Below are 27553 nucleotides of genomic sequence, written 5' to 3'. Positions count from 1 at the left end.
CTCTCTCTCTCTCTCTCTCTCTCTCTCTCTCTCTCTCTCTCTCTCTCTCTCTCTCTCTCTCTCTCTCTCTCTCTCTCTCTCTCTCTCTGTTCACATTCCTGACGCTAGGGGTTTCATAATGCTAATCAGTGCAATCATCATCACGATTTCATGTCACAGCACAGATCGAGAGGAAAGAAAAGAAGAAAAGACGAGAAAAGAAGCTAGAGAACATCCTTTGAAGGGCAACAAACAGTTATAAGACAGAAAATCAGATGGAGAGGTAGACATTGGGCGTAGTTGCAAGGAATGGAAGCAATAGACGATGTATAGCCGAAACCTCATCCATGGCGTCAAACTGACACTTGAAAAACGGTGGAGGGAAAAAGATTTATATTGAGAAGAACGGGCTACGTGATCAGCTTCCAAAGGTGACAAGGGAGGATGGGATAATGGCCCGCTTTACTCTCATCACAACTATTTTCAAAGGCCACAGAGATTATTAACCGGCTTCTCTAGAGTTTTATCCTATTAATAAGGTACGAACCTTGTTAATCTGTCAATAGAACAGAGCCTTAAAAACCCATGTAACTTCAACTTGAGCTTTCCGAAAGTAATCGGGGGGCGGGGCAGAAGTGTTTCAGAATATGGTCCATTGTCCGTGGTGTTACGTGACTGTGGTATAAGAGGTACAGCTTACCCGTGCTTTGTTCCCGTGTACTACAAAGACTTCTCCACTGCAGGAACATGGCCGCAGTAGATGATGAATCACGTGTTACATCTGACAGAATGGGAAGGTATGTAACATGCAGGACAACAGTTTTAGTACGAGTTTATCTTATGTTATTACTATATATATATATATTTTTTTTTTTTTTTTATTATATTTTCATTATCTTTTTACGTGTAACCTTTATTTCTGTTCTCGTTTTAATGTTTGTTGATGCTGTTTTTGGTGTGACATATTTATCATATTGTTTTTGTTGATGCCTAGGTTTTCTTTTTTTATGTATAAATTTTAATGTATCTTGGTGTTTTTACTTTATTTATTTATCTGTTTATTCATTCATGTATTCATTTATTTACGTCAAGCCAGCAGATCTACAGAAATCCCCTTTTTTTAAGATGATTTTTTTTTTTACCTACTTATATTCAGTTTAATATATCCTGTTTATTTCTTTTCTTTTAAATAAACATGGAAACTGTTTTAACGACTTCGCGTGCAAGGGAGACATTATGCACGAGCCAGACCGAGCCCGTAGCTAAGCATGGGAATATTTTTAGAGCGTCAAGAAGATAGAAACAAGTCACGAAACACGATACCTCTGGTGGAAATGAGATGAAAGTGAAGGTTAATGATCGCAGGTGAGCAGAGAGAGAGAGAGAGAGAGAGAGTGTGTGTGTGTGTGTGTGTGTGTGTGTGTGTGTGTGTGTGTGTGTGTTTCATTAAGGAAATGAAGTCCTTACAGAGATTTCTTTCATCAGCATTGGACGACACGAAAAAACAAAAAAAGACAATATAGAATGAATAAATGAATAAACAAATAAAAACAAAAATAAATAAATTAAAGTGCAGTGTCCTAAGGGTGTTGACATATTAGATAAAAAAATAAAAATAAATAATAATCAATTAAAACATTAAAAAGTGTGCCAGCTTGATGCGGTATGTAAAAGCTTGTCTCGTTCACTTTAATCAGGGAGGTACTTTCGTTAATGCCCAGGCAGAAAGTAAACCCCGAGGAATATCACTCCTGCGTACGTGCTGCAATGCGGAAATAGACGTTGCACACACACAAGGATTATTAGGAAATTACATGCATTATTCATTTTTGCATGTCGGCCATTCTCTGCACTTTGAGGAGCCATTAGAGGGTGTCGTGTGCCTGTCTTGCCATAGGTGGTGTTCATAATATTGGAGATCGGGAAGACGTTGGAATGTGTTCAAGGACAGCATTATATTTTACCAGCGGCAGCGACGTGTGTTGTGTGTGTGTGTGTGTGTGTGTGTGTGTGTGTGTGTGTGTGTGTCGCCCCGCCCCGCCCCGCCCAAGCCAGCCGCCTGTAATCAGCATTCCGGAGAGACTGTTTACAATCTTTTCCTGATACCACTGAATCTCTCTCATGCTCGATGGAATGTATCCTTGACCCATATATTAACCCGCTCGCTTCCCGACACATCTTCCCTCACCTTCCTTACCTGCCCGCACACTCACGTAGGAACACTGGCCGCCCCTAGCATTAACAGTAGGTATTTATTCTTCAAGGACACCGTGCAGTATACGCGCGTAGCAAAACGTGCGTAGCTAGAGTCAAATATCCTGTCAAATAAACACGAATAGGTGGTGATACTAATGTATGCCCTGCGTCACGGGGCCACAGAGACTGTTTTGGCGTATCGCAGCTCAGGAATGCAGGGATTTGATTGGTTCCCAGGGGTGTCTCGCTTCTGATTGGCCGGAGTGCGGTGACGTCACGAAAACGTCACCCAAACATGAAAGGTTTGCGGTATGTGGCCTCCTGATTGGCTGCTTGAGGTCACTGTGTTGGGATTGGCCAAGGAAGCTGTACGTCACCGGGAGTCTCAACATGGAGGACGGCAGACGGTAGTGATGAGAGTTTATCTGTGTTTTTCACTTAAACCATGCCTAGAAGACGAAATGGAGAGTTACCATTACCTTCTGGATGGGAGATCGGGCATGACTATGACGGGAAAGTGTACTTCATCGACCACAACAACAAGAAAACCACGTGGATCGACCCGAGAGACAGGTAGGCAGCCCCGTCCGCACTGATGACCCACGCCAGAATTATGCTTTTGTGCTTACGACGAAGGTGCCACGGACGCCCTCACCCCTCTAACCGTATGCACAGTGCCCTACGTGATGGTGCAGTGACGTATAACAGTGGCTAAAGTGAAAATACAACTTGTGTAATGGAAGTTTTAACGTGTCCTCCTTTTTCTGTTGGTGGAGTCCGTCTGTGATGAGGGGCTGTTTTAAGGCGAGTTTTAGTTCTTGCATCGCCTCGCCCTCCTCGTGTGTGTGTTGTGTGCGGTATTTAAGTGGTGTGTGTACGTGGGGCTGCGCATAAGGGTGTGTAGCTATGGGGAAATGAGTCCATACGCTTGAGGAATGTGTGAACGCGACCCTGGCTGTTGGCTTAGGAATGTGCGGTATGTCAAGAGTGGTGGCGGGGGACCGGGTGGGGGGGGCTAGTACTCCTCCCCCCTCCCCCCACATCCCTTCCCCCTCTCTCTCTCTCTCACTCTCTCTCTCTCTCCTCTCTACTCTCTCTCTCTCCTCTCTCTCTCTCTCTCTCTCTCTCTCTCTCTCTCTCTCTCTCTCTCGCCTACAACTACTAACCGTTTCCCTCCATAGTGTGATTTTTTTTATTCCTCCTTCCCTGGCCTTTCCCTCAGTTCGTTCTTTCTTGGATAGATTAGCTCTCTCTCTCTCTCTCTCTCTCTCTCTCTCTCTCTCTCTCTCTCTCTCTCTCTCTCTCTCTCTCTCTCTCTCTCTCTCTCTCATTAATTTCCTTTCTCTGTCGACCTTACACATACACACGCACAGCCTTGCCTCGTGTTATGCCTCTTGCTTCCTGAATCCTCACTCACATCTTTAATATTCACTACTGTATTTGTCTCTGGTTTGTGTTTATAATGATTGTCTCATGCAACAGACAGGTTCCATCTCAAACCATTTCCTTGTTTCTATTTCACTGGTAGCATTTCATCAGTTATTTGCATTTATTCAAGTATTTGGCATTCCATGAATTAGCCACCCCAGCTGTTTTGTGGATGAGGTTAGATTAGGTAAGAAATGATAGCCAAACTTACCTAACTTCAACTTCATCCATAAAAATACCTGTGGTATTTGATTTCACAGGCTAATTTAGGTGTACTGAAGGTGATAATGCATGAGGTACAAATTTCATTTTTTACTAGCTAGTTATGTTTAACATAACAGACAATAATAACTTATATATCAATAACATGCAATGTTGCAAACTAGGAAAATACAACATCTCTATGAGTGTGACAGATTAATGCCATACCATAAACAATACTTTCTTAGTGAATCAGAACACTTAAGATTGAGAGAAAATTTTAAATGCAGTTGTGAGCGATTTGTTACAGTACTTTTCACCACAACTGTATGTTTTATGCATTCAGATAAATGGGTACTCAGTTTAGTAATCACTAGTTTTAAGCTTTTCCATCTGATTCACAAAATAAAAAATCTTGGTATATTTTTAGAACTTCACTCCATTATACTCTCAAAGACAAAATTATATTGCTCTAGAAAACAACACCTTCAGTATATATACACACATGCTCATGCACACATATCATTACTTTTTTTTTTTTTTTCATTTAAGGTGAGATAGGGAATTTTACAGGACAGTTGGGCTAGTCTAGCTTTAAAAATAAGTAAAAATGGTAATGATGTAGTACATAATATATTATAAAGTTTACAATATTACCATACTTATTAGAAAATAGTTTGTTTGCTAGAGTGGGATGGATATAATTTCATAAATTTATGCAAATTTTTGGACTATAAGTCCAAAACATAATATACACCAATTTTAGATCATTCAGAGACATTATTTTTGCAGCATTTCAATCACAAAGATTGCTTTGGAGATTTACCATTTACCGTTCAACTCATAGAAACCTTGTTTTCTGAGGGAGGTAAAACCTACCCTGTTGAAACCTAATTTTATATGACAGAAAAGTGGAAATAGGATAGATCTTGGAAACATGGTACATATGTGCAATGGAAAATGTCTTGTAGTGGTTCCAAAGTTCAAACACCAAATAAAATTGTAATATCACTATAAATTATGTACAGATAAATTATAGATAAATAACCAGCTTAAGTGTTCTTTGGTAGTGTTTCATGTTACAGATGCATCAGAGTGCAGGGTGTGTAATAATAATAATAATAATAATAATAATAATAATAATAATAATAATAATAAACGGTTTATTATTTAGGCAGTTAACAAACTGAAAATGTACATGGTGTGTGTGTGTGTGAGTGTGTGTGTGTGTGTGTGTGTGTGTGTGTGTGTGTGTGTGTGTGTTCATGATGATAATTAGGTTGGGAAATGTGAGCTGTTAACCATGAACTTAGAAAATTGTGGAACCTTGTCGAACTGCAAAAAGAAATGGAAATGTAGAAGAAATGTACAGAAGCAAGTGGACAGTTAATGCAGCTTTAGAAAGGGAGACTTAAGTTTGCTAATATTTTAACTAATCATCTTAATGGAAATTATATATTAAAACAAATGATAACTATTGAATATTTAATAACACAACCCATACTGTAGTGGTGAGAGATCAAGAGATGGGAGAACCTGTGCAATATCCATTTATCTGATTTAATTTAGTAACATCAGGGAGAGTAGGGAATAGCAGCACTAATCTTTATTTATTAATTTACAAATACACTTTATGGTAGTTAAAATAAAGGAGAGGATTAGAGAGTATACAACAGTAATTAGATGTGTCTTCAGCTACCCTCTAGCTGCTAACAAGGTCATCTTCACATTCCTAGGAATGAGGAAACACTGGCCAGTGACATTTTTCTCCCTTTTGACATTCACTTAAATAAAAATGTACATGTGGTGATAATGAAGTATAAGCTTTCTTACCATCCATACATAATGAAACTATTTCGTTTGGCAAGTGTAGCAATAGGGAATTACAAGGTATTGTTAAAAAGGTTTGCATTGTGCAGCTTATCAACTTCTAGGCTTATATATGAATCATGAGTGTTGCATTGACATTTAAAGAATATGTGCAGGGCAAGGCCACTCAACTCACTAGAATGTAATGTAGTACCTACGATTGTTACCTATTGCATAATAAAATAGACTAATGATAGGAGGAAGCAATGCAGACAGGATATGGGTTTCATAAAATTATATAAATATATATATATATATATATATATATATATATATATATATATATATATATATATATATATATATATATACATACACAAAAGAATGTCATGAACCCAACAATGCAAGAGCCTCGTGTGTTCTTTTGTAAATTTTTGGCTGGGCCACACACACGCATTCCACCTGGTGGCTTCCTTATTTTAGTTGACTTAAATACCAAGCAAGAGCATCTTGGCACAGCTAAGGAATGTGTGGCCAAGTGTCTGTCGGGATGGCTGTGTGGTGTGGCCTGCTGCTGGCATGTTGCAGGCCAGCTGGGGTAGTGTGCACACACACACACACACACACACACACACACACACACACACACACACACACACACACACACACACACACACACACACACACACACTACTTTACTTGGACCACAGTTTGTTTTAGTTTTGTAGTAGCTTTTGTTTATGTATACCAACATTTGTGTGTGTGTGTGTGTGTTGTGTGTGCGTGTGTGTGTGTGTGTGTGTGTGTGTGTGTGTGTGTGTGTGTGTGTGTGTGTGTGTGTGTGTGTATGCACATTGATGGGTACATGTGTGCAAGACCGATTTTCTCATATAGTTTAATCTCCTTTGTGTTCAGCTAAAACTCCTTTATGTATCCTAAGTGTGTAACCTGTCCCTCTCCACCATGAATGGAGCACATGTGGTACACACTGATCAGCATGTACATTGTGCTACACTATTATAATAGCTAACAATGCTGTACAGTTTGTGTGACAGTATACTAGATGTCAGTAAAAACTAGAATTTGCCAATGCAGCCCCACTATTTTACTTTACCTATTGACAGGTTCTTTAGTGTGTCAATCATGGTCAAATCATATTCTTCATCTGCTTTACCTAACATAAAATGTGGACTGTTTGTAGGTAAACAAAGAGGTGTGTCATTATGTAGGCCTTAAGGCAGGTAGATCACCAGATCAGTTGTTTCATACAAACTTCTGTGTCTTGTGCTGTTCGTATGCACATCTTAGTGGATCCTGTAACTCTTGCCTTCACCATTCATTTTTTTCTCTCTCTCTCTCTCTCTCTCTCTCTCTCTCTCTCTCTCTCTCTCTCTCTCTCTCTCTCTCTCTCTCTCTCTCTCTCTCTCTCTCTCTCTCTCTCTCTCAGAATATCCCAATAAATCTTCCACAGAGTATCAAAACAATTTTAATGATAGCAAACCATGTCATACAGCTTTTAGGAAGTGCTTAATTTTAAGGCTGATCAAATTTTTCAGAGGTGTTTGAGTTTGAGCTGTGATTTATGGTGAGCAGCCTCTGGTTACTTATCTCTTATAGTAATCAGCAAAGCTTTCCTGAAAACACTTATGATATTTGAGAGTTGTGAAATTGGTCATCCAAATGTTTGAGATATGAATAAAGATGAATTACAGTTACAGATAAGGAAATAATATATAGTTTACTAGAATTTAGAGATGGGCATTAAGATTGATTTTTATCTATCTTAGGGAATATATATAGGCGTGTTTCTGCGTTGGAATAATTTTTATTTATTCTCAGGAAATGTTTGTAGGTTTATGAGTGTTTCTATGTTTCTGCGTTAGAACCTTCCCTTGGGTATGGAGGCACTAATCTGTTATGTGAATATAGACAAAATTATATTGTATTCCAACAGACATCAAATTATGTCACTCATAGCCTTGTTTTTACTTGCTTGATAAGCTTGGCTGTATGTGAGTATTGAGGATATTCGATCTTTTCATAAATAAGTTGCAAAGGGCTAAAAGTATAATTCAGATAAAGAAAACCTGCTGATTGCTACTTCCTTTAAATCAATTTGCTTAAAACTTCATAAAAAGCAATGTCATTCAAGTGCTTACGATGTCTCTGTATCTCCCTTTCAGTAGAATCCAAGTCATAAAGAGATAGAAAATCTAAACAAGACAAATTCCATAAATTTTATAAGTGAAAGGAACAAAGTAGTGAAAGTCTTGATTAATTTATGTATTAGTAAGATTGCTGGAATAGAAATGAGGGCAAGTAGAGTCTTTGCAGCATGGAACCTTATTAATTTTTTTCTTTTCTTTTCTTCTCCCCCTCCCCAGTTACACCAAAGCTCAGACCTTCGCAGACTGTGTAGGCCATGAGCTGCCATACGGGTGGGAGGAATGTATAGACGGACAAATCGGCATCTACTATGTCGACCACATTAACAGTGAGTGTGCTCCATCTGGATGTATTTGTCAATAATTTATGTTAGAGATGCTCACCAGACCTCAGTATATTAGTTGACATAGTAGTAGTAGTAGGATTATTGTGCATGCTTATTGAAGAAACTAAAGTTGTAGCAAATTAATGTCTTATCTTTAGAGATATTTTTGTGACAGTATTAAAAAGTTACATGTTTGTGGAGTTTTCTAAGCCATTTCCCTTCTAAAAAAGATTAATGAAAACAGATTTTTCTGACCTGTATCCTCTTCAAGAGAAAAAAAAAAAAGAACATTAGCATTGTTGAATAACAGGTGCAAAAAAAGCTATAATATCTTCTCTCTACCCTCAGAACAAAATCAAATTGAGGACCCCAGATTAGCATGGCGTCAGGTGCAGGAGGCCATGCTGTCAGAGTACCTGTGCTCGGCCCAGAGCGACCTCAGCGCCAAGCAGGATATCATGCAAGTGAAGGCACAGCGATTGGCCCTTGCACAGGACGAGTACCACCACCTCAACACTACCCTCACTAACCTCTTCAGCTCAAGGTCTTCATGTGAGTAAGCTGTTCTCTCTCTCTCTCTCTCTCTCTCTCTCTCTCTCTCTCTCTCTCTCTCTCTCTCTCTCTCTCTCTCTCTCTCTCTCTCCTCTCTCTCTCTCTCTCTCTCTCTCTCTCTCTCTCTCTCTCTCTCTCTCTCTCTCTCTCTCTCTCTCTCTCTCTCTCTCTAGAAATGTTACCCAAGGATGTGGCCATAACAGGAACCTCCATCTTTCCCTATCTGAACATTCCCTTCCTGTTAGTTCAAGCACTTGGTCTTTACTAATACCTCTTTACACTATCCTTCCTCTTTTTAAATGGCTTTCCTCAACTATTAGTATCTTCATCTTCACTTACACACTTTCTCTACAAACTCTTCACTCTTCATCCTCTCAATGCAGCCACACAATCTCATTATGTTCCTTTTCACCCATTTCACCACTATATTATACATCATTTGCACAAGGTAAGACCACTTTCATTGCTCCTACTCCCATCTTGTCACTCCACACATTCTTGTAAGATAACTCATTTCCATAGCATATACTCTAGATTCCATGTCCAGGTGTCTTATCCATGCATAAGTGCTGGCAGATAAGTGTTATTCCTTAAACCTCTCTTCATGTTCATAGACACATTTCTCCTTTTCACGATGTGCAAATGATGCTATGACACTTACTTTTTCACAACCTTCTCTCATCTTTTCATCCATTCCAGCATGTTTACAAATTACTTTTCCCAAATACTGAAATTCATGTCATCCATTTTCTCCTGATAATGTTTGGGTGAGCAAAATTTATGTATTTTTCAGTATTTTCAGTAAATGACCTCAAATTTGTTATAAACAAAGTCTCAAATAATTTTGCCTGTTGACCACATCTCCCTTGTTGATCTGGCTGTAGTCTTTGACAGGAAAAAGAAACCATTACATTTCAATGTATTGTGTTTCATGTTTATTTTTACCTCAAATATTAATTTGTGATGTCATTAAGAGCAATGATGTAAATTAATTGTGTTGCTTCCAATCACAATGTAGTAAGTTCTGGTGGGAGTGGTGCCAGCCGGTGGGACCCAGACCTGCTCAAGACAGATGTGGTGATGGCCAGGAACCGGGTGGGCCGCCTCAAGCGTGAATTGCACCAGATCAAGCATGAGGTGGCCAACACAGAGGCTGGCATGCAAACCCTGGCACAGTGAGTGAATAATTGCAGGTTTTCATTCAGAGTTAAGGTCTTTAAAATCTTCCATACAATTATGATTTATCATCTCATTTGATAATTCTTACCATTGATTAAAAGAAGTTGATTGTTACTAGAAATAGGTAAAATATCTTTTAACTGAGTATAATTTAAAATAAAATTATCTTCATTTAGAAGTTTAAGAGTAGTTAAGCTAAGCAGTAGTGACTTACTTATAAAATCATTCATCTTTTGCACAGAGTTCAAGAGAAGCTGAGTGGCTTGACGACTGGTTACAGTGTGGAGGAGGCACAGGCTATTGTCTCTCAGCTCCGGAATATCGAGGAGTCATTGCGGGCAGGAGAGAAGGAGAAGGCCGAGCTGATCAAGTCCCTGACAGTGCTGCGCCATGACATCATATCTGCTGAGGCCACACATGCCATCGAGGCAAACATTGAGAAGTCCTCAGAGAAGCACAGCACTGCATCACAGACAGATTTTTGTGGTGAAGTACGTCTTGTTGGTGCTGTGCTGTTTTTTTTATCTGTTTGTGTCCAATGCTTTATCTGGTGATGCTTTGGTTATGCTGATCTTCCACCTCCTTTAGCATTTTCTTTCATAGGTTTTGTTAAAGCTGGATCCTACTCTTGTAAGGTACAGTAGAAAAATTTTCACTGCATAGAGGTCCTTCCTTCTGTAGACAAACATCTGTTAGTTTTTTTTAAGTTGTTTTAAACTTTGTTGGGTCACTGCTCATCAATTTATCATGAAACTATTGACATGAACCAGTGATGCATGCAACCAGTGTTTTGGCTCTTCTTTATTTCTTCATTATTTCAGTTGGATAAATATGAGAAGGAAGGTTTTGCCTTCCCTAATTGACTGTTTTACAAACTTGGATTGACACACAAGAAGAAATGTAGAATGCAGGAACCCATTTAGATGTAAAAAAAAAAAAAAAAAAAAGACAAATAAGAAATAAATAGAATTAGATGCAAAATAGGAAAAATTACACTTGTTATATAAAATCAATGACAGAAAGGCAGCGAATTTCATCAGCCAAAATGTAGAATGTAGAGATTCATTTTAGTACAAGCAGGAATTAGATACATTACTGTACAAATTGATGAAAGTGTAAATCAGACACAAAAGTAAGGCAGTGAGCATCATACTCCTCTCTCACCTTCTGCAGGGCATGCCACTAGGTGCCCGCCTGGCTGAACTCACCAGGCTCAAACTGGAGTATGACTCAGCCAAGAGTACTCTAAAGGGCCTCCAGCATGACTTGGCAGAGCTTGAGGAGCGGCTCTCCCCAGAGGACCTGCAGAGTGACAGGGACCGTGTGGTGCTCATCCAGGAGAAGGAACAACTGTTGAGGGAGTTCAGAAGCGTTCGTTCATATACACACGACCCACTACAGGTTGGTTAACGAACTCCCTAGCCCTATTCACTCTTCCCTCATCTATTTAACCATTATTCTCTCTCTCTCTCTCTCTCTCTCTCTCTCTCTCTCTCTCTCTCTCTCTCTCTCTCTCTCTCTCTCTCTCTCTCTCTCTCTCTCTCTCTCTCTCTGTGTATTGTAGTTATCACTGTAATTCCTTTGATCATCTTTATCTTCTGGCCTCTGCGCTGGACATCAATAATCATTTGTAAATCTCCATTCTCAGTTGAACAAACTTTGCATCATATATTAATACTAATGATTTGTAATTGTATATTATCATATTGAGATTGATCATAGCAGTCATTTCTAGTAACCATAGAGCATTATCAGAGGAAGAACACCTTGTAACCTTTGTAAACTGTCCTCAGGCCTGTGAGCTTGATGACAAGATCAGTCAGCTGGAGTGTGACCTTGCCAAGGCACTGGAGGTCAGCAACAAGGCAGTGGCAGAACGGCTGGCACTGCAAGAGCAAAGGCAAGATCTTCTGTGCCAGCTGAGGGACACAGTGAGAGTGATGGTGAGCCTTGAGGGACAGCTGCGTTCCCTCTCTGCTTCCACCCTCTCTGTGTCATCATCATCCTCCCTGGGCTCCCTCTCCACTTCCAGTAAAGGCTCCCTGTCTAGCCTCTCCTTCACAGACATATATGGAGGCCAGCAATACTCTTCAAGTGAACACGTTGCCCTTAATATGACCGAACTACAGAAGCGGGTTGAGAGGCTCCTCAAGTCCAATTCAGAGGCCGACCGGCAATATGCTGAAAAGCTGCGGTCTCTGGAGGAAGGTGGCAGCAACAGCAGCTGTGCTGTGCTGTCCCAGTCTATGCTGTCTCTGTCCCCTCGTAGTTCCCTGTCTTCCTTATCGCCCCCAACCTCTGCGTGCGAGGCACTGTCAGCCCTTGATGCCCAGCGGCTCAACCCCGGTGAGGGCAGTGGTGGCCCACTGGCCAATGTGGACCTGAGCACAGTGCAGGACAGGCTGGCCGAGCTCTGTCTTGCCCCGGGTGCTTCTGAGGCCGCCAACAAGGCTGCTAGTAAACACTTGGATGCCACTCTAGTCGTGAACAAACAAGTGAAGGAATTGACAGAATATGATTTCAGCGTCACAAATGGCGGAGTGAGTGGTGTGTTGTTGGGTCTGGCTGGGAGGGAAGGGGAAGTGCTGTATGAGGAGGAGGAAGGCTGTGCGGGGGGTAGTGAAGATGGAAACATTCGGACCATTTCTGCGGCTGTCAGTGATGAGTCTGTGGCTGGTGACTCTGGCGTCTATGATGCGTACCCCAAAGGCTCAGCCCCAACCCCAGACACCCCTCAGGTGCAGATCAAGCTAAGGTATGTGTTTCATTCTCTTTGTTGTCTTAGTTGTGTACATATGTAATATTTTCATTATCATTATTCTTTTAAAAGTCAAATTTCATGTTGACCATAGTGAGCATTAGCAAAATCCATGTTGTCACCTGGATGCAGCCTGTGTAACTGCATAGTTTTGTGTATTTTGTTATTGTATGGTGCTTAATTTTATGACCATAGGTTTATTGTTTCTCACCTTCCATTATTTTACACCCCTCTGCTTAGGTACTTTTACTTTGTTTTTTATTCTTTCTTGGATATTTCATATTTGTGAGGATTAACATATTGCCAGAGGAAGTAATAATAAAACATGCTTTTACCAAGGTCTGTCATATTCATAGGAAACAGAGGTAGTACAGTCAGCTTTATACGATGCCACACAGCACAATTGTGATTCAGTGGATCATAACAGATTGAGTCATTCCATTTTCTCTCCAACATACACTTGGCCAGGCCCTTAGCATTGATCCACCACTGCCAGTCTGTAATCCTGACAACATAACTTGCCCTTCATGCCCTAATGATTGGGTTAGAGCAAACTTAAGTATTGTTCAATGCCTCAAAAAACTCAATTCCTCTCTCAGCTTGACAAAACCTTCCAAATAACTATCCTTTCTTCTTCAGTGGTACTCATTTGACACCCTTTTCTACACTGAACATCCTCAGTCTGTCTTTTACTTATAATCTTAACTGGAAACTTCATATTTCATCTCTAGCTAAAACAGCTTCTATGAAGTTAGGCATTCTGAGTCATCTCTGCCAGTTTTTCTCACCCCCACAGCTTCTAACTCTGTACAGGGGCCTTATCCATCCATGTATGGAGTATGCATCACATGTATGGGGGATTCCACTCATACCACTCCTTTAAACAGGGTTGAATCAAAAGTTTTTTGCCTTATCAACTCCTCTCTAACTGACTGTCTTCAGCCTCTTTCTCATCATTGCAGTGTTGCATCTCTTGCTGTCTTCTATCACTATTTTCATGCTAACTGCTCTTCTGATCTTGCAAACTGCATGCCTCCCCTCTTCCAGCGGCCTCACTGCACAAGGCTTTCTTCTTTCTCTCATCCCTATTCTGTCCACCTCTCTAATGCAAGAGTTAACCAGTATTCTCAATCATTCATCCCTTTCTCTGGCAAGCTCAGGAGCCCTGCCTGCTCCTGTATTTCCTCCTTCCTGTGACTTGAACTCTTTCAAGAGGGAGATTTAAAGACATTCTCTATTATTTGATCATTCTATTTGGCATTTTTTCTTTGGGAATCGGGATTTAAGTGGGCCTTTTTATTTTTACTGCAAATTTTGTTGCCCTTAGCCAGTGGCCCTCTTACATTAAAAAAAAATAAAAATACTAGGATTTTGATGGGAAAAAATAATAATAGAAAGAGCTGTCCCAAAACCCAGTTGACAAGCTACAAATGTTAATGTTTTTACTTGTAATGCTGACCTGCCTCTCTTTCTAATATTCCCAACTTGTGCTACCCATAGTGAAGTAGCCAGAAAGCCACCAATCACAACATATCACAATACTTTTCTGCTCAGTTCTATTTCCTATAAAATAATTTGTCAATGAGTAGAATGATCCAAGGCTGTTTTTTCACCCATCCCTCTCCTGTGTGTGCCAGGTGGCACTTAAGAAATATTACAAATTAATATTATATTACAAAAGTATTTGGAACATGGAACTTAATGCATTCTATGTTAGAATAATTTTAGTGCATCTTTTAACTTTGAACTAAGATTTGGCAATAATACTGTACAGTAAAGCATTGAGAGACCTTGGTTTATTTCAGAAGTAAACTGGCTGTTACTTTGTCATGAAAATACTCATATTTTGTAGCTTTTACCTCAAACTGTAGAATAAGAGATGAGTGGTTTCTTCATCTCCAGTTACATGTACATCAGACAAGCCTGTCATCTTTCCCTTCAAGTCAGGTAGCAAGGGTTTGGAGCTCATTACTAATATTTAGAAAGTACTGTCCTCTTCTATGAACCATCTCAGAGACTAGATTTGATCACTCATGTCCACAACAGTTTCTCTCTTTCTGGGCCTCAGCCAGTAAAATTTTGGGCTTAACTCACTGGTGATGAAAAACTTGCTTTCCTTATCTTGTTACATAGCTGCAGGAAGTTTGGATTGATGTTTCATTTCCTTACCTTGTTACCTAGCTGCAGGGAATTTGGATTAATGCTTCAGTTTGAGCCACTGAGGAATTTGCCATTTTTAAGAAATAATAAGGATGAAAATGAAGAGTTACATCATGAATAGCTGCTAAGATGGCCCTTCTTTCCATTTTGTTTTGCAGGAGAAGGGAATTTGTAGTGTTTTTACCTTGATGTTCTGATCTCTTTGTTACTATATCTAGTTATGTCATCCGGATTTTTTTGTTGCTAAGACATGCCTTCCTTCATTCACTTATTCTTTCATATTTGAGAATTAAAAAGATCTATTACCTCTATCCTGGAGCATTACCAATGAGCCTTGAATGATTTCAGGTATAATAAACAGGAGGGTCTTCTCAATGTTGGTGTGGAGAGAGCGAGGAGTTTGTCAGTGCTCAACACAGAGGACGGCTGCAAAGTGTAAGTACCCAAAACTGGTGGTTCCTCACAGCCTGGTTTGGATTTAAGACATGGCCAGTCTTACATTTGGATTTTAATATTTCATTACACTGGATTTTTAGTGATACTAGACTTTCTTTTGTTCTGGTCAGTGGTATTGAATTTCTTTTGTTCTGGCTGTTGATAATGTTGGACTTCAATTTCATTACAATATGTTATTGATGACAAAGATAATTTAGAAAGCAAACATTATCACCCTGATAACAACTGATGATATCATTAGTATTTGGATTTTCAAATTGCTGGGCATTACTCACATCATCTTGTCAGACATGAATTTTACAGTAATGTCATGAGTGGTGTTGCTTCACAACCACAACTTAAATACAGCACTAACTATAGAAACAAAACTAGGGAAGAATTTATTTAAGGTAAAGAAAATTGTCCAGATCATTGCTGCTCTCAAAATTATGCAAAAACATATGCACAAACATCACATATTTGATTGGTAACTTTTGATATTGACAGGTGCATCAAAGTACAGCTGTTCCCTGCAGGCACAGCCACCTTCACTTGCTGCACTCACCTGGACAGCAACACGGAGAGGCCCACTTTTGGGGAGACGTTTTCTTTCCCTGTAGCACCCCGCAAGCTGCCTTCCAAGACCCTGCAGGTGAACGTGTGGGCTGTCAGTGACACCAATGAAACCTTCGATGAGGAGTGTGTGGTGAGTCAAGTGTCTATGCTGGGGAGTTGGTCAGTGGGGAAAGGTGTAATAGATCAACAAGTTTGGCCTGGATTCTTGAATACTTGTGAGTCTCAGCAGGATTATTCTTGAAGGCCACAAGGATAATTAGTCAGATTTTCATAATGTTCTTTTCTCATTAATGGTGCAGAACTCTCATTAACTAGAACTAAAATTATGAAAATACTATCAATATCAGTCAGATTTTTTTTTCAAATCAATAAGTTACAAAAGTATTTGAGAGCCTGATCTTGTGTCTCATTATGGTAGAAGACTGGAAATTTATAGTGGTTTAGGTGAGTGAATCAAGAAGAAAGAGTTTGATCAAAATTATCATTGGAGATGGAAAAGGGAAGCATCATTAAGTTTGAGTTGAAAATCATTGTTTCACTTGTGACAATCTTTTGGAACAATGGACCTGATGTTGAATAAGTCTTTTAAGGAGGACCAACCAGGTTGAAAATACAAAAAATATTGAAAAATGCAAAAATCATCTCATGCACCCTTAAGCTTAGTACTTCACAATGCATGTACAATAATTCACCATCCGCATTTAAATGCCATTTAAATACCCACTTAAATGCCCCCCATTTACACTAAGTCGCTCAGTCAAGCTCATTGTAGGCGGGAGATGGTTGTAGAAAAATATTCATTACAAAAAAAACTAAGAAATTTTCCGAGGGATAGTTTTCTTTATGGTGGCGTATGGAAGTTTCCTCTCACAGCCTAGCAGAGTTGGGGTGAGGAAAAGCTTCGGTGCATGTTGTGCACGCTTAGAGAGAGGGAAGGAGTTTGTGACACTTTCTTTCATCAACTTTTGTACCCACTTATGATTCACTCACTCCCCACTTTTTGCTATCTTTCAGTACAATGGGAACCTTGGGAAACCTTACTTAACCCAAAGGAGCAAGGTACTGGCAAAAGCACGTCAGATATTAGCTGAGAACAGAGAACAACATGAGGGTGTGCATATAGCCTTATGGCACGTCAGCCGCACCCTGTCCTTCCTGCCACCCCACCTCCCACACCTCCCACTCCATATACGTGCTATGTTTCTGCCTCTGCTGCCCTAACTACTACTTCTGCTATGTCTGCTGCTGTACAAATACAACCACTGCTTTCAACATCATTGTCTCCACTAGAAAGAGAACCATAGTGAAGAGATGAAAAATTTTTGAGAGCAATTATGAAATTCATTCATTGGAGATAATTTTTTAGTTTCAGTGGAGCAGTTTCTGCCACTAGTGAACAACATGCATTGTCCCAAAACAAAATGTAAAAATGTCCATGGATTGGCACTCGCCACCAATCAATGGGCTTGCATTTATGGCTCAAAATCATCTATAGCTCCAAACAAATACATCATAATACTTAGCACCCAAAAATTCCAGTATTATATAGCTATGTATGGATGAAAAGCACATGAGGATCCCTTTAAAGCTTCGTGTCTCAAAACTAACTTATTGTGCTATTGAAGCATATTTCTTCACCACTTATTATCCAATTTTGATGATTCTGGTGTCATTAGAAAGAGAATTAAAATACCTAAAAAACTATTTAACAACTTTTATTGAGTGTTGAGTTTCTTTCTAGTTTTAAGAGAAATATCCAGATGAGGAATTTTTTTCTCGACAATTAAACCAAAAATTAAGATGGTCACATATTTTTTTAGAAAACCATCAAAGTATCTTCTAACAAGTTTTCAAGAAAATCCAAGAAAACTTGTCAAAATATGCAAAAATCTAAACCTCAATTTTTCATATTATCATAAAAAAAAAACTATTGCTCCATATTTAATGAAACTTGTACATATAACTCATCTAAAAAGAACTTTATAGCTCATAAAAATTTGGTGCAGTTTGGTTCATAAATTTTTAAAAAATGGAAAATAACTCAATCCTCCTAATCAAAAAGGATGCTTTGATTGACAAGACTGAGGATGGGAGTGCAGCATATCCCAATCAGTTATGCTGTATATCTGTTTTGATTGTTGGTTAGTTATTCATAAACCAGCCCCCTTCAAAGAGACCTTGCAGGCCACATCACATACATTCATAACTGCTCCATTCAACTCTTACATGCACATCCATTCTTTCTTGCTCTACATCTTGCTCTTCATCCACACAATCCATCCATCCCAGTAATAGTATTCCATTTAGCAGTTCTCTTCTGCACTTACACATTTCACACTTGATCTATGCATATTCTCCATTTTTTTTTTTTTTTTTTTTTTTTTTTTTTTCCCCAAGACATTTCCATTACATTTAATCTTATCTTCTATTCAGACCCCATGTTTCATATTTGAATCTAATACTAAAATTTATTTTCCCTCCTTGCTCAACAGGGTTATGCTCAAATTAGCCTAGCAGACTTTGATCTGGATGTACCACAGACACGCTGGTACAACATCCTACATTATGCTCTGTTGCGACCTGACCAACTGACCCGTGACGATCAGTCCTCAAAGTCTTCAACCCTCCGGTCATCTGTCTCCACCTCTAATGTGAAGGTCAGTACATAAAATACACACACACACACACTGGAACTTCCTGCCTCCTATACTTCTTCCTTCATATTACTTGAACTCTTTCAAGAGGTTTCAAGACACTTATGCTCCATTTCTTTCTTTCTTTTTTTTTTTTTTTTTTTTTTTTTTTTTTCTTCTTCTCTCTCTCTCTCTCTCTCTCTCTCTCTCTCTCTCTCTCTCTCTCTCTCTCTCTCTCTCTCTCTCTCTCTCTCTCTCTCTCTCTCTCTCCACTCCTAGGCCAGTGCCACTCTCATAAAACACACACACACACACACACACACACACACACACACACACACACACACACACACACACACACACACACACACACACACACACACATCTGCTGTTTATACATGAATCCACACTAAATGTCTTATTTGTCCTGAACAGGAGGAGAGCAGTGATGAATCAACAATCATCTCATCTCAAACCTCCACCCTTACACGGAATCTTGGACCAGAGGCGCTGCGACTCAACCTCCCACTCACCACAGAGGACTTTGAACATGTCATTGACTCTGATGATGATGAAGAGGATGAGGAAGAAGAGGAAGAGCTGGAGGCAGGGCAGGAAGAAGTCATGGAAGAAGCTCTGGAAAATGCAGTATGTTTCTTCATTTAATTCAGATTGTTATTCTTTATTTTTTTTATTTATTTATTTTTCTTTTTTTACATCCTCTTCTTTCTTCCACCTTTTTCATCTCTTTTTTTCCCCTCCTCCCCCTCCTCCCTCTGTATCAGTATTATATTTCCTATCATCTAGTTGGTCTGCCCATTGGAAAATTTGTCATGATTTTTCATTTGAATGTTTTTGTGTTCTGTGTTTTGCTGTTTCATGCTCTGCTCCTCCTGAAGTATTGCTTTTATATGTAAAAATAGTGGGTGTTTTTGTACATTTGCATGATTTTTTTTTTTTTTTTTTTTTATTTATTCATTTTTTTGTCACTGAGTTATCCTCCAAGCTTATATTTTAAGATCTTTAACTTTTTGTACATCAGGATGATGACTGGTGAGTGGAAGTGTTCCTGATATGCTGTCATCAGCTTATGGGGAGGGATGTCATTCACTGCAAAGTTGAACATTTTGTTTGATGTTGAATTAGTGGTAGCTTTGTTAGCACCTATGGCTGCACCATTGCATGGTTGTTGTGCTCATGTGGCAAAATTGCACGCTTAAACAGGAGGACACGGCTGTTGAGGGAGACTCTACTGACCAGCTGGTTGAGATGGCTGACAAGGAGACCAACACAGAGTGCATGTTCATGCCCCTCTCAGCCAGCCTGGCCGGGTCACGCAACTCTCTCGCACCGCCAAGGGTCGAGGGGGCTGACCCCAGGCCAGGCATCCCTGTTATCAAAAGGTCCCAAACCTTTACTCCTTCTGCTGCCGTTGGCAAGAGCAACTATGTGTGTCGGGTAAGTCTTGGTGTGGACAGAATGCTGAGTGGCAACCCGAGCTTGAATCTTTTTAACTTTTTTGCCACAGTAAGATGTGTTTCAAAGCAGTTGTCATGGTTTTGTTTTTGAAGCACATGTCATGGGAATTAACGCTCCTGAAATGTTTATGCTAATTCACATATTGTTGTGTCCAAGTGGTGTGTAACACTTATGTATTAATATTTCAAGTTTGACATAAGCACACATAGAGAGCAGTTAACATTGTTCATAAGTCACTGTTAGAAAAATGTATTATTACCAGAGTCACAGAAACTGCAGATAGTAATTTTGTCTTTAATTTGACTACTAAAATATAGATATTATGCCAAAATTACCAGAGCTCCAAAGTATCAAACTCTTATATAAAAGTCTGGCTCTTTATAATTCGTTGCATTAAAAGCTGGGGTGCTGTGGAACCTGCACATTTCTGAAAAATATTTTGTATGTGTACAGCTGAACCGCAGCGACAGTGACAGCTGTGTGCCCATGTACCGGCGAGCACCATTCAAGCGTGGCACAGCAGAGCGAAGATCCCTCAGGTGGAAGGGACGGCTGGGTGGCTCCTTAGGCTCTCCTCAAGGTCACCTGGGTCTTCAGGTAAGTTTTTATTTTTTAGATGTAAGAGAATGCATGTGGGTATATCTGTGAGAGTATGAGTGGATAGTGAGTGGAAGGAGGCACTTGTCTCACTAATGTTTCTTGTTATATAAAGATTGATAGAGCCACTCTCTCTCTCTCTCTCTCTCTCTCTCTCTCTCTCTCTCTCTCTCTCTCTCTCTCTCTCTCTCTCTCTCTCTCTCTCTCTCTCTCTCTCTCTCTCTCTCTCTCTCTCTCTCTCTCTCTCTCTCTCCAGATAATTTTTTTCTCCATATTTCATATTGCACCCATTTATCATACTTCTTTTAATACAATCTAAAGAAAATGTAGTGAGTGATTTTGGTAAAAAGAAATGCCTTCATCATCATAATAGTTGAAGAGAGAGAGGGGGGGGACTGTTGGTCCACACCACAATCACACTCCCCCATTGCATGAACAGGACTAAAGGGTGGCCGTACATCTCTCGATCTTGAGTTGGACCTGGCAGCACAGCAGCGGCGACTCCGCCAGCTACATGAGGAGCTGGAGGGTTTGCGCAGCCTCAAGACACAGTTAGAGGGGGTCAAAAATTCTCCAGACCCTCCATCATGGCTCACAGACCAGACCACCATGACCAGTGTCCTCACACAGGTGAGCTGCATACTCTTGGTTCCTAAGACTTTTCTTTTCTTCCATATGTACTTGCATCTTTGTGATGTGTGTTTCAAATTTGTGTCTAGGTGTGTTTGTCTTGTTTTAGACTCTCTCTCTCTCTCTCTCTCTCTCTCTCTCTCTCTCTCTCTCTCTCTCTCTCTCTCTCTCTCTCTCTCTCTCTCTCTCTCTCTCTCTCCTCTCTCTCTCTCTCTCTCTCTCTCTCCCTCATTGCCCATCACTATTATTCCTATATTTTTACATTTGTATGAGAAAATAAGGCTCAGTATCCCATGCTTCTTCCTTCATTTCATCACCTTAAATTTTACTGTCTTGCAGGCCACAAAGGGAGGTAGTGTCAAGTCCCCTGAAGACAGAAGGATGGAGAAGATGCTGAGGAAGACATCAAGAGAGATTCATAAGCTGAGAAACTCCAAGACACCTCGAGGCCAGCCAGATGTCATCTCATTCAAGTGAGTCACTTTTAAATGTTTATAGATAAGTAAAGATGACTGTCTGCATGTATCTTGCCATCTTTCAGCACTTACATGTCAGCTGCACTTTCTTAAGATTTAACCATTTATGGGAAACTATGCTCATGTTTATCCTGAAAGTAACTGTTATTTAAAAAATTTCCACCAACCAAAGGGATTAGGTTTAAAACAACACCAGATGAGGAAGGTATTGGAAAAATAGAGAAATTCTAGTCATTGGTATTGCTGCTTTGTGGGAATGCCACTACATTTAAGGCTGCCCTCTAAACCTTCCCAGTATCATGAAACATGAATTCACCCTCTGATGGAGGAATCAGTGAGAAATTGATGTAATTGACAGTAGCCCCTTTTCTGTTCCCTCCTACTTTCTCTGTCCTTGTTTTCGATCCAAAACTGGATGTTGCGTTTATGTGTCCAACAACTTAACCTGCTATTGTGCCCACGCTCTTGAATTTTCCACAATCTGGCCACGACTACAGAGTCACTCTCAATTTATCTGTGCTGTATACCTCTCACCTAACTCCTCTGACTATAAGAAATTCTTTGACTGCTTAACTTCTAAAGTGGAGCACATTCTGACTCTTCCCTTTTGTGGAGATCTCCATCCTTGGAGACTTCAATGTTCACCACCAGCTTTGGCTTTCCTCTCCCTTCACTGACCATCCTGGTGAACTAGCCTTCAACTTTGCTCTCTTCCATGACCTAGAGCAATTGGTGCAACACCCTACTCATATTCATGACCGTCTTGGAAATATGCCCAACATTCTTGACCTTTTCCTAACCTCTAATCCTTCTGCTTATGCTGTTACCCTCTCTTCTCCGTTGGGCTCCTCCGATCATAATCTCATATCTGTATCTTGTGCTATTGCTCCAATCCCTCCTTAGGATGCCCCTAAGTGAAGGTGCCTTTGGCATTTTGCCTCTGCTAGTTGGGGAGACCTGAGGAGGTATTTTGCTGATTTTCCTTGAAATGACTACTGCTTCCATGTCAGAGACCCATCTCTGTGTGCCAAGCACATAACATAGGTGATAGTGTCTGGCATGGAGGCATACATTCTTCACTCTTTTTCTCAATCTAAACCTTCCAAACCTTGGTTTAACACAGCCTGTTCTCGTGCTATACATTATAGAGGTAGCCCACAAAAGGTACTTGAGCCTTCCATCACCAGAATATCATCCTTTTTATATTTCTTCCTGGAACCATGCCAAGTTTGTTCTTCAACTAGCCAAAAACTCCTTCATTAACAGAAAGTGTCAAAATCTTTCAAGATCTAACTCCCCTCATGGCTTCTGGCATCTAGCCAAAAAACATCTTCAATAACTTTGCTTCTTCTTTTATCCCTTCTTTATTTCAATCAGATTGCACCACTGCTATCACATCTAATCTCTAAAGCTGAACTCTTCTCACAAACCTTTGCTAAAAACTCTACCTTGGATGATTCAGGGCTTGTTCCTCCTCCTCCTTCATCCTCTAACTACTTCATGCTACCTATTAAAATTCTTCGCAATGATGTTTTCCATGCCCTCACTGGTCTAAACCCTTGGAAGGCTTATGAACCTGATGGGGTCCCTCCTGTTGTTCTCCAAAACTGCACCTCCATGCTTGCACCTTGCCTAGTCAAATTCTTTCAACTCTGTCAATTCTTTCAACGTCTGTCAACATCTACCTTTACTTCTTGCTCTTTGCCTACATTCAGCCTGTTCCTAAAAAGGGTGACCGTTCTAATCCCTCATACTACTGTCCTATTGCTTTAATTTCCTACCTATCTAAAGTTTTTGAATCTATCCTCAACAGGGAGATTCTTAAACATCTATCACTTCACAACCTTTTGTCTGATTGCCAGTATGTGTTCTGTCAAGGCTAATCTACTGGTGATCTGGCTTTCCTTACTGAGTCTTGGTCATCCTCTTTTAGAGATTTTGGTGAAATTTTTGCTGTTGCCTTAGACATATCAAAAGCTTTTGTTGAGAGTCTGGCACAAAGCTTTGATTTCCAGACTACCCTCCTACAGCTTCTATCCTTCTCTCAGTAACTTCATCTCAAGTTTCCTTTCTGACTGCTTTATTGCTGCTGTGGTAGATGGTCACTGTTCTTCTAAATCTGTTGACAGTAGCATTCCCCAGGGTTCTGTCCTGTCACCCAATCTCTTCTTATTATTCATCAATGATCTTAACCAAACATCTTCTCCTATCCACTCCTACACTGATGATACCACCTTACACTTTTCCGCTTCTGTTCATAGACATCCAACCCTTCAGGAAGTAAACATTTTCATGCAGGGAAGCCACAGAATGCCTGACTTCTGATCTCTCTAGAATTTCTGATTAGAGCAGAGGAAACTTGCTGTTGTTCAATGCCTCAAAAACTCAATTCCTCCATCTATCAGTTCTACACAACCTTCCAGACAACTATCCCCTCTTCTTCTGTAACACTCAACTGTCCCCCTCTTCTACATTGAACATCCTCAGTCTGTCCATTTCTTATAATCTAAAGTGGAAACTTACATCACATCTCTAGCTAAAACAGTTTCTATGAAGTTAGGCATTCTGAGATGTCTTCACCAGTTTTTCTCACCTCTCCAGCTGCTAACTCTGTACAAGGGCCTTATCTGTCCATGTATGAAGTATGCTTCACATGTCTGTGGGGGGGTTCCACTCACACCACTCTTTTAAACAGGATGGAATCAAAAGCTTTTTGTCCCATCAACTCCTCTCCTGTAACCAACTGTCTTCAGCCTCTTTCTCATCACTGCATTGTTGCATCTCCAGCTTTCTTCTACCATTATTTTCATGCTAACTGCATGCCTCCCTTCCTCCCGCAGCCTTGCTGCACAAGACTTTCTTCTTTCTCTCATCCCTGTTCTGTCCACCTCTCTAATGCAAGAGTTAACCAATATTCTCAATCATTCATCCCTTTCTCTTGTAAACTCTGGAACTCTCTGCCTGCTTCTGTATTTCCACTTCCTATGACCTAAATTCCCTCAAGAGGGAGGTTTCAAGACACTCACCCTTCAGTTTTTGACTGTCACTTTGAACCTTATTCAGGGACCAACATCTCAGTGTGCTTTTTTTTTTTTTTTTTTTTTTTTTTTTTTTGGCCGGTGTCCCTCCTACATAAAAAAAATCTTTAGGAATAACTACCATTTGATTTTGGGATTTATTCTGTACCTTTAAACATGACAGTTTGGTAACATTTAGATTTTTGTTTCAGGGAGAAGATGGCCTTCTTCCTCAAGTCCAGCCCCACCATTCCTCCACTCACAGTGGACTGTGACACTGACATGGCCACTCCAGAGTCTGTTGACCACCTCCTCCACCTCCCTACTGCAACAACCACACTGTCATGTTCACCTGTCTCATCACACTCTAAAAGTCAACCTCCTGGATCCTGCATAGCAAGATTGCAGCAACAACAGCAACCAGGGTCTGAGAAATCTGACACCAGTGAGTCAACTTGTGCTCGGAACTACCAAGCACCTTCCTCAAGTACTCAAACTTTACCTTCTTCACAAGGCTCCATAGCCTCTGTACTGTCATCCACTACAGCTTCCTCCACCCCTGGTGCTCCAAATTCTGTCTCAGATCCATCTTCTATGTCACCAACATTAGCAACAATTTCCCCGTCCAATTCTGCGTCATCTGCCTCATCATTGTGCATATCTGCATCATCATCGGCCCCTCCACTTGCTTTGTCTGGTTCTGCCTCACCCTTGGTAAGGCAGCTGACAGCTAAGCAGTCAACCACTGGTGCCATTCCTAAGGTCTTCCGCCCTGATGTTCTCTTCAGCACGGAAGATCAAGGTGTGGAGGTCTGATCTTCTCATCTCAGATTAGGGGATTATTCACTGGCCTCATATATTTATGTTTCTGGTTCACAAGTCATCTATCCAGTGCCATCTGGCTTACTTTTATTTATTACAGGAGACCCTGAGTCAAAGCTGTGATGGAAGGAAGAAAGAAGCTAGGGTCTTTTGAAGTTTACTCTCTCGAATCTCATAATGTATTGTTGGACCCTTAGGCATGAATTGTATTTAGATAGTTCTGCTTAATTCAGGGTTTTCGTCTTTCTTATAAAGAGGCTTCCACATGCCAGTGTTGCTGGGTAGATGTCCTGTGCCCCTCACTCACTCAATGCTAAGACTCCCTTGACACACTCATCAAGGACATTTGCAGTTTTATTTTTTGACAGTATATACTTTATGGCCACAAAAGATCAGTATATGGCATTAATTGCTCATAAGGCAAAGATGATATATACTTAAGGTGTTTTATTGAAAATAGTTGTATTTTACTAATGCAGCCCTTCTATTATTGGAGTGGTGTTATGAAGCATCACCATGGCATCAAGGGCTTGTGTTTTCAGCAGTGCCTTCCACTAGCCATACTTCCCTCTGGTCTTCCACTCTGGGAGGTTTTGATAATTCTCACATGATCATACTCATAGAGAGACTGTGCAGAAATATACTCCGGTGTGACATTTCAATAGTTCTCGGAAATTTGTGTGCTAATGTTGCATGCCTGCAGTAAGGCAAACCTCCCTCTAAGCTAGCATACCAAGGCTTATCTGAGTACCTGTATCTCCTCCAGCACACAGAAGAGTGTCCTCTCCCTCTTAGTCACAAAGCTCCAAGAAAACAAAACAAAAAAAAAATAAATAAATAAATAAATAAATACCGTATACAAGAGAGAAAAAGAGAGGGAGATCATCCTCTCAAGTTGCTTTTTTTTTTTTTTTTTTTTTTTTTTTTTTTAAGAAACCTTGGGTCCAACCAGGTGTTGAATCAATCATTGTATAGTTGGTTGCAGTATTTCCCAGAATTGTTGAAACAATGTTTTATTGATATTCTCGAAAGGTGCAGCAACGCGTTGGTAGCTGTCTGTGTGTCCTGATACTGACCTGTTGGCAACTGTGAAAACCAGCAATATTAGTTGTGTTGGAATTTGTCTTCTTCTTCACTTTCTGCTTCTCTGTGTAAACTTATTCGTGGTCATATTTTTGTATGACTTTAACCAAATTTATTTTATATATTTGTACATTAAATAGGGCCAGATGTATGAAGAGTATTTATATATTATCTATAATTTGTTTATATTATTGTCAGCTAACAGATTGATACTACTGCATAAATAATAGACGTGTCTAAAAATGACTACTAACTTGTTATACTTCAAATGTTCATGCTGATAAGTTAAACCAAAAATTTATGTAGATATGTATATACAATCGTTCTATATGCTATTTCCATGTGCCTTTGGTAGGTACAAATTTGTTATTTATGCTAACTAAAAGATGCAAGAAAGTGTTGTTTTTGTTGTACCTTGATATTTCGAGCTTTGCTATATTTCATTGATTAATTTTATTTTTGGTGTTTTCATTTCTTGGTTTTGAGCTATCAGCATATCTGTCTGCAGATGATACTATTGCTTACAGGTTGAAACAAAACTTCAGAGAGCTACAGGTCAATTATTTAATGAACGCACATAATGGAAACCGAAGGTGATAGTGGGAAGGACATAATGATGGGTTTTAGGAGTAAGGCGAAAGTAAAAGTATGTGACTTGGGGGATGAGTGCCAGTAGTATGTGTGAGGTGGTTATAAGAGGTAAAAGACTTTTGTAACTACGTATGTGAACATGAGATGGATGAAAAAATAAGAGAAAGTTGTGAAAGGTAGGAGTGCCACAGGATTACTTGCAAGGTTCATAAGAGGAAGAAGTGTGCACAAGGATGTAAAGAGAGGTTTAAGGAACAAGATTCTCCCTCCAGCTGTGTGAATCAGATGTGGCCACGGAAATGAGTACCAACGGTCAAGAATATTCGCGTGACGTGGAAAGTTATATAAAAGGGGCATGAGAATTAACAACTCGGGAGAGTGGAGGCAATTAGAATGTTATTGAAGGATGCGGCATGAACACCTGTGCAAGTGGAGTGCAGTGTGACTTCCAGATGGTACAC

General features: G+C 40.0%; 1 protein-coding gene across 2 annotated transcripts; it reads left to right on the top strand.

Moving 5' to 3' along the window:
* Window positions 1–2525: 2525 nt before the first annotated feature.
* LOC135105798 (protein kibra-like) lies at window positions 2526–26268 on the top strand. 2 transcript variants are annotated; one of them, XM_064014332.1, is made up of 16 exons: window positions 2529–2748; window positions 7998–8107; window positions 8453–8656; window positions 9675–9831; window positions 10077–10326; window positions 11009–11236; window positions 11629–12590; window positions 15102–15188; window positions 15696–15894; window positions 18257–18421; window positions 18833–19045; window positions 19622–19855; window positions 20330–20473; window positions 20913–21103; window positions 21443–21576; window positions 24809–26268. In XM_064014332.1, the coding sequence occupies exons 1-14, from the start codon at window positions 2621–2623 to the stop codon at window positions 20916–20918; spliced, it is 3087 nt and encodes a 1028-aa protein (XP_063870402.1). In that variant the 5' UTR covers window positions 2529–2620; the 3' UTR covers window positions 20919–21103; window positions 21443–21576; window positions 24809–26268. The 2 variants fall into 2 exon arrangements, with proteins under 2 accessions (XP_063870403.1, XP_063870402.1); XM_064014333.1 differs by lacking the exons at window positions 18257–18421; window positions 18833–19045; window positions 19622–19855; ... (2 more) ...; window positions 21443–21576; window positions 24809–26268 and adding an exon at window positions 16779–17082 and having other exon boundaries at window positions 2526–2748.
* Window positions 26269–27553: the final 1285 nt, after the last annotated feature.

The sequence above is a fragment of the Scylla paramamosain genome, chromosome 12 (assembly GCF_035594125.1).
Source record: "Scylla paramamosain isolate STU-SP2022 chromosome 12, ASM3559412v1, whole genome shotgun sequence".
Classification (NCBI taxonomy): Eukaryota; Metazoa; Arthropoda; class Malacostraca; order Decapoda; family Portunidae; genus Scylla; species Scylla paramamosain.
The sequence above is the reverse complement of the archived record's forward strand: the minus strand, read 5'-3'. Positions and strand labels throughout refer to the sequence as shown.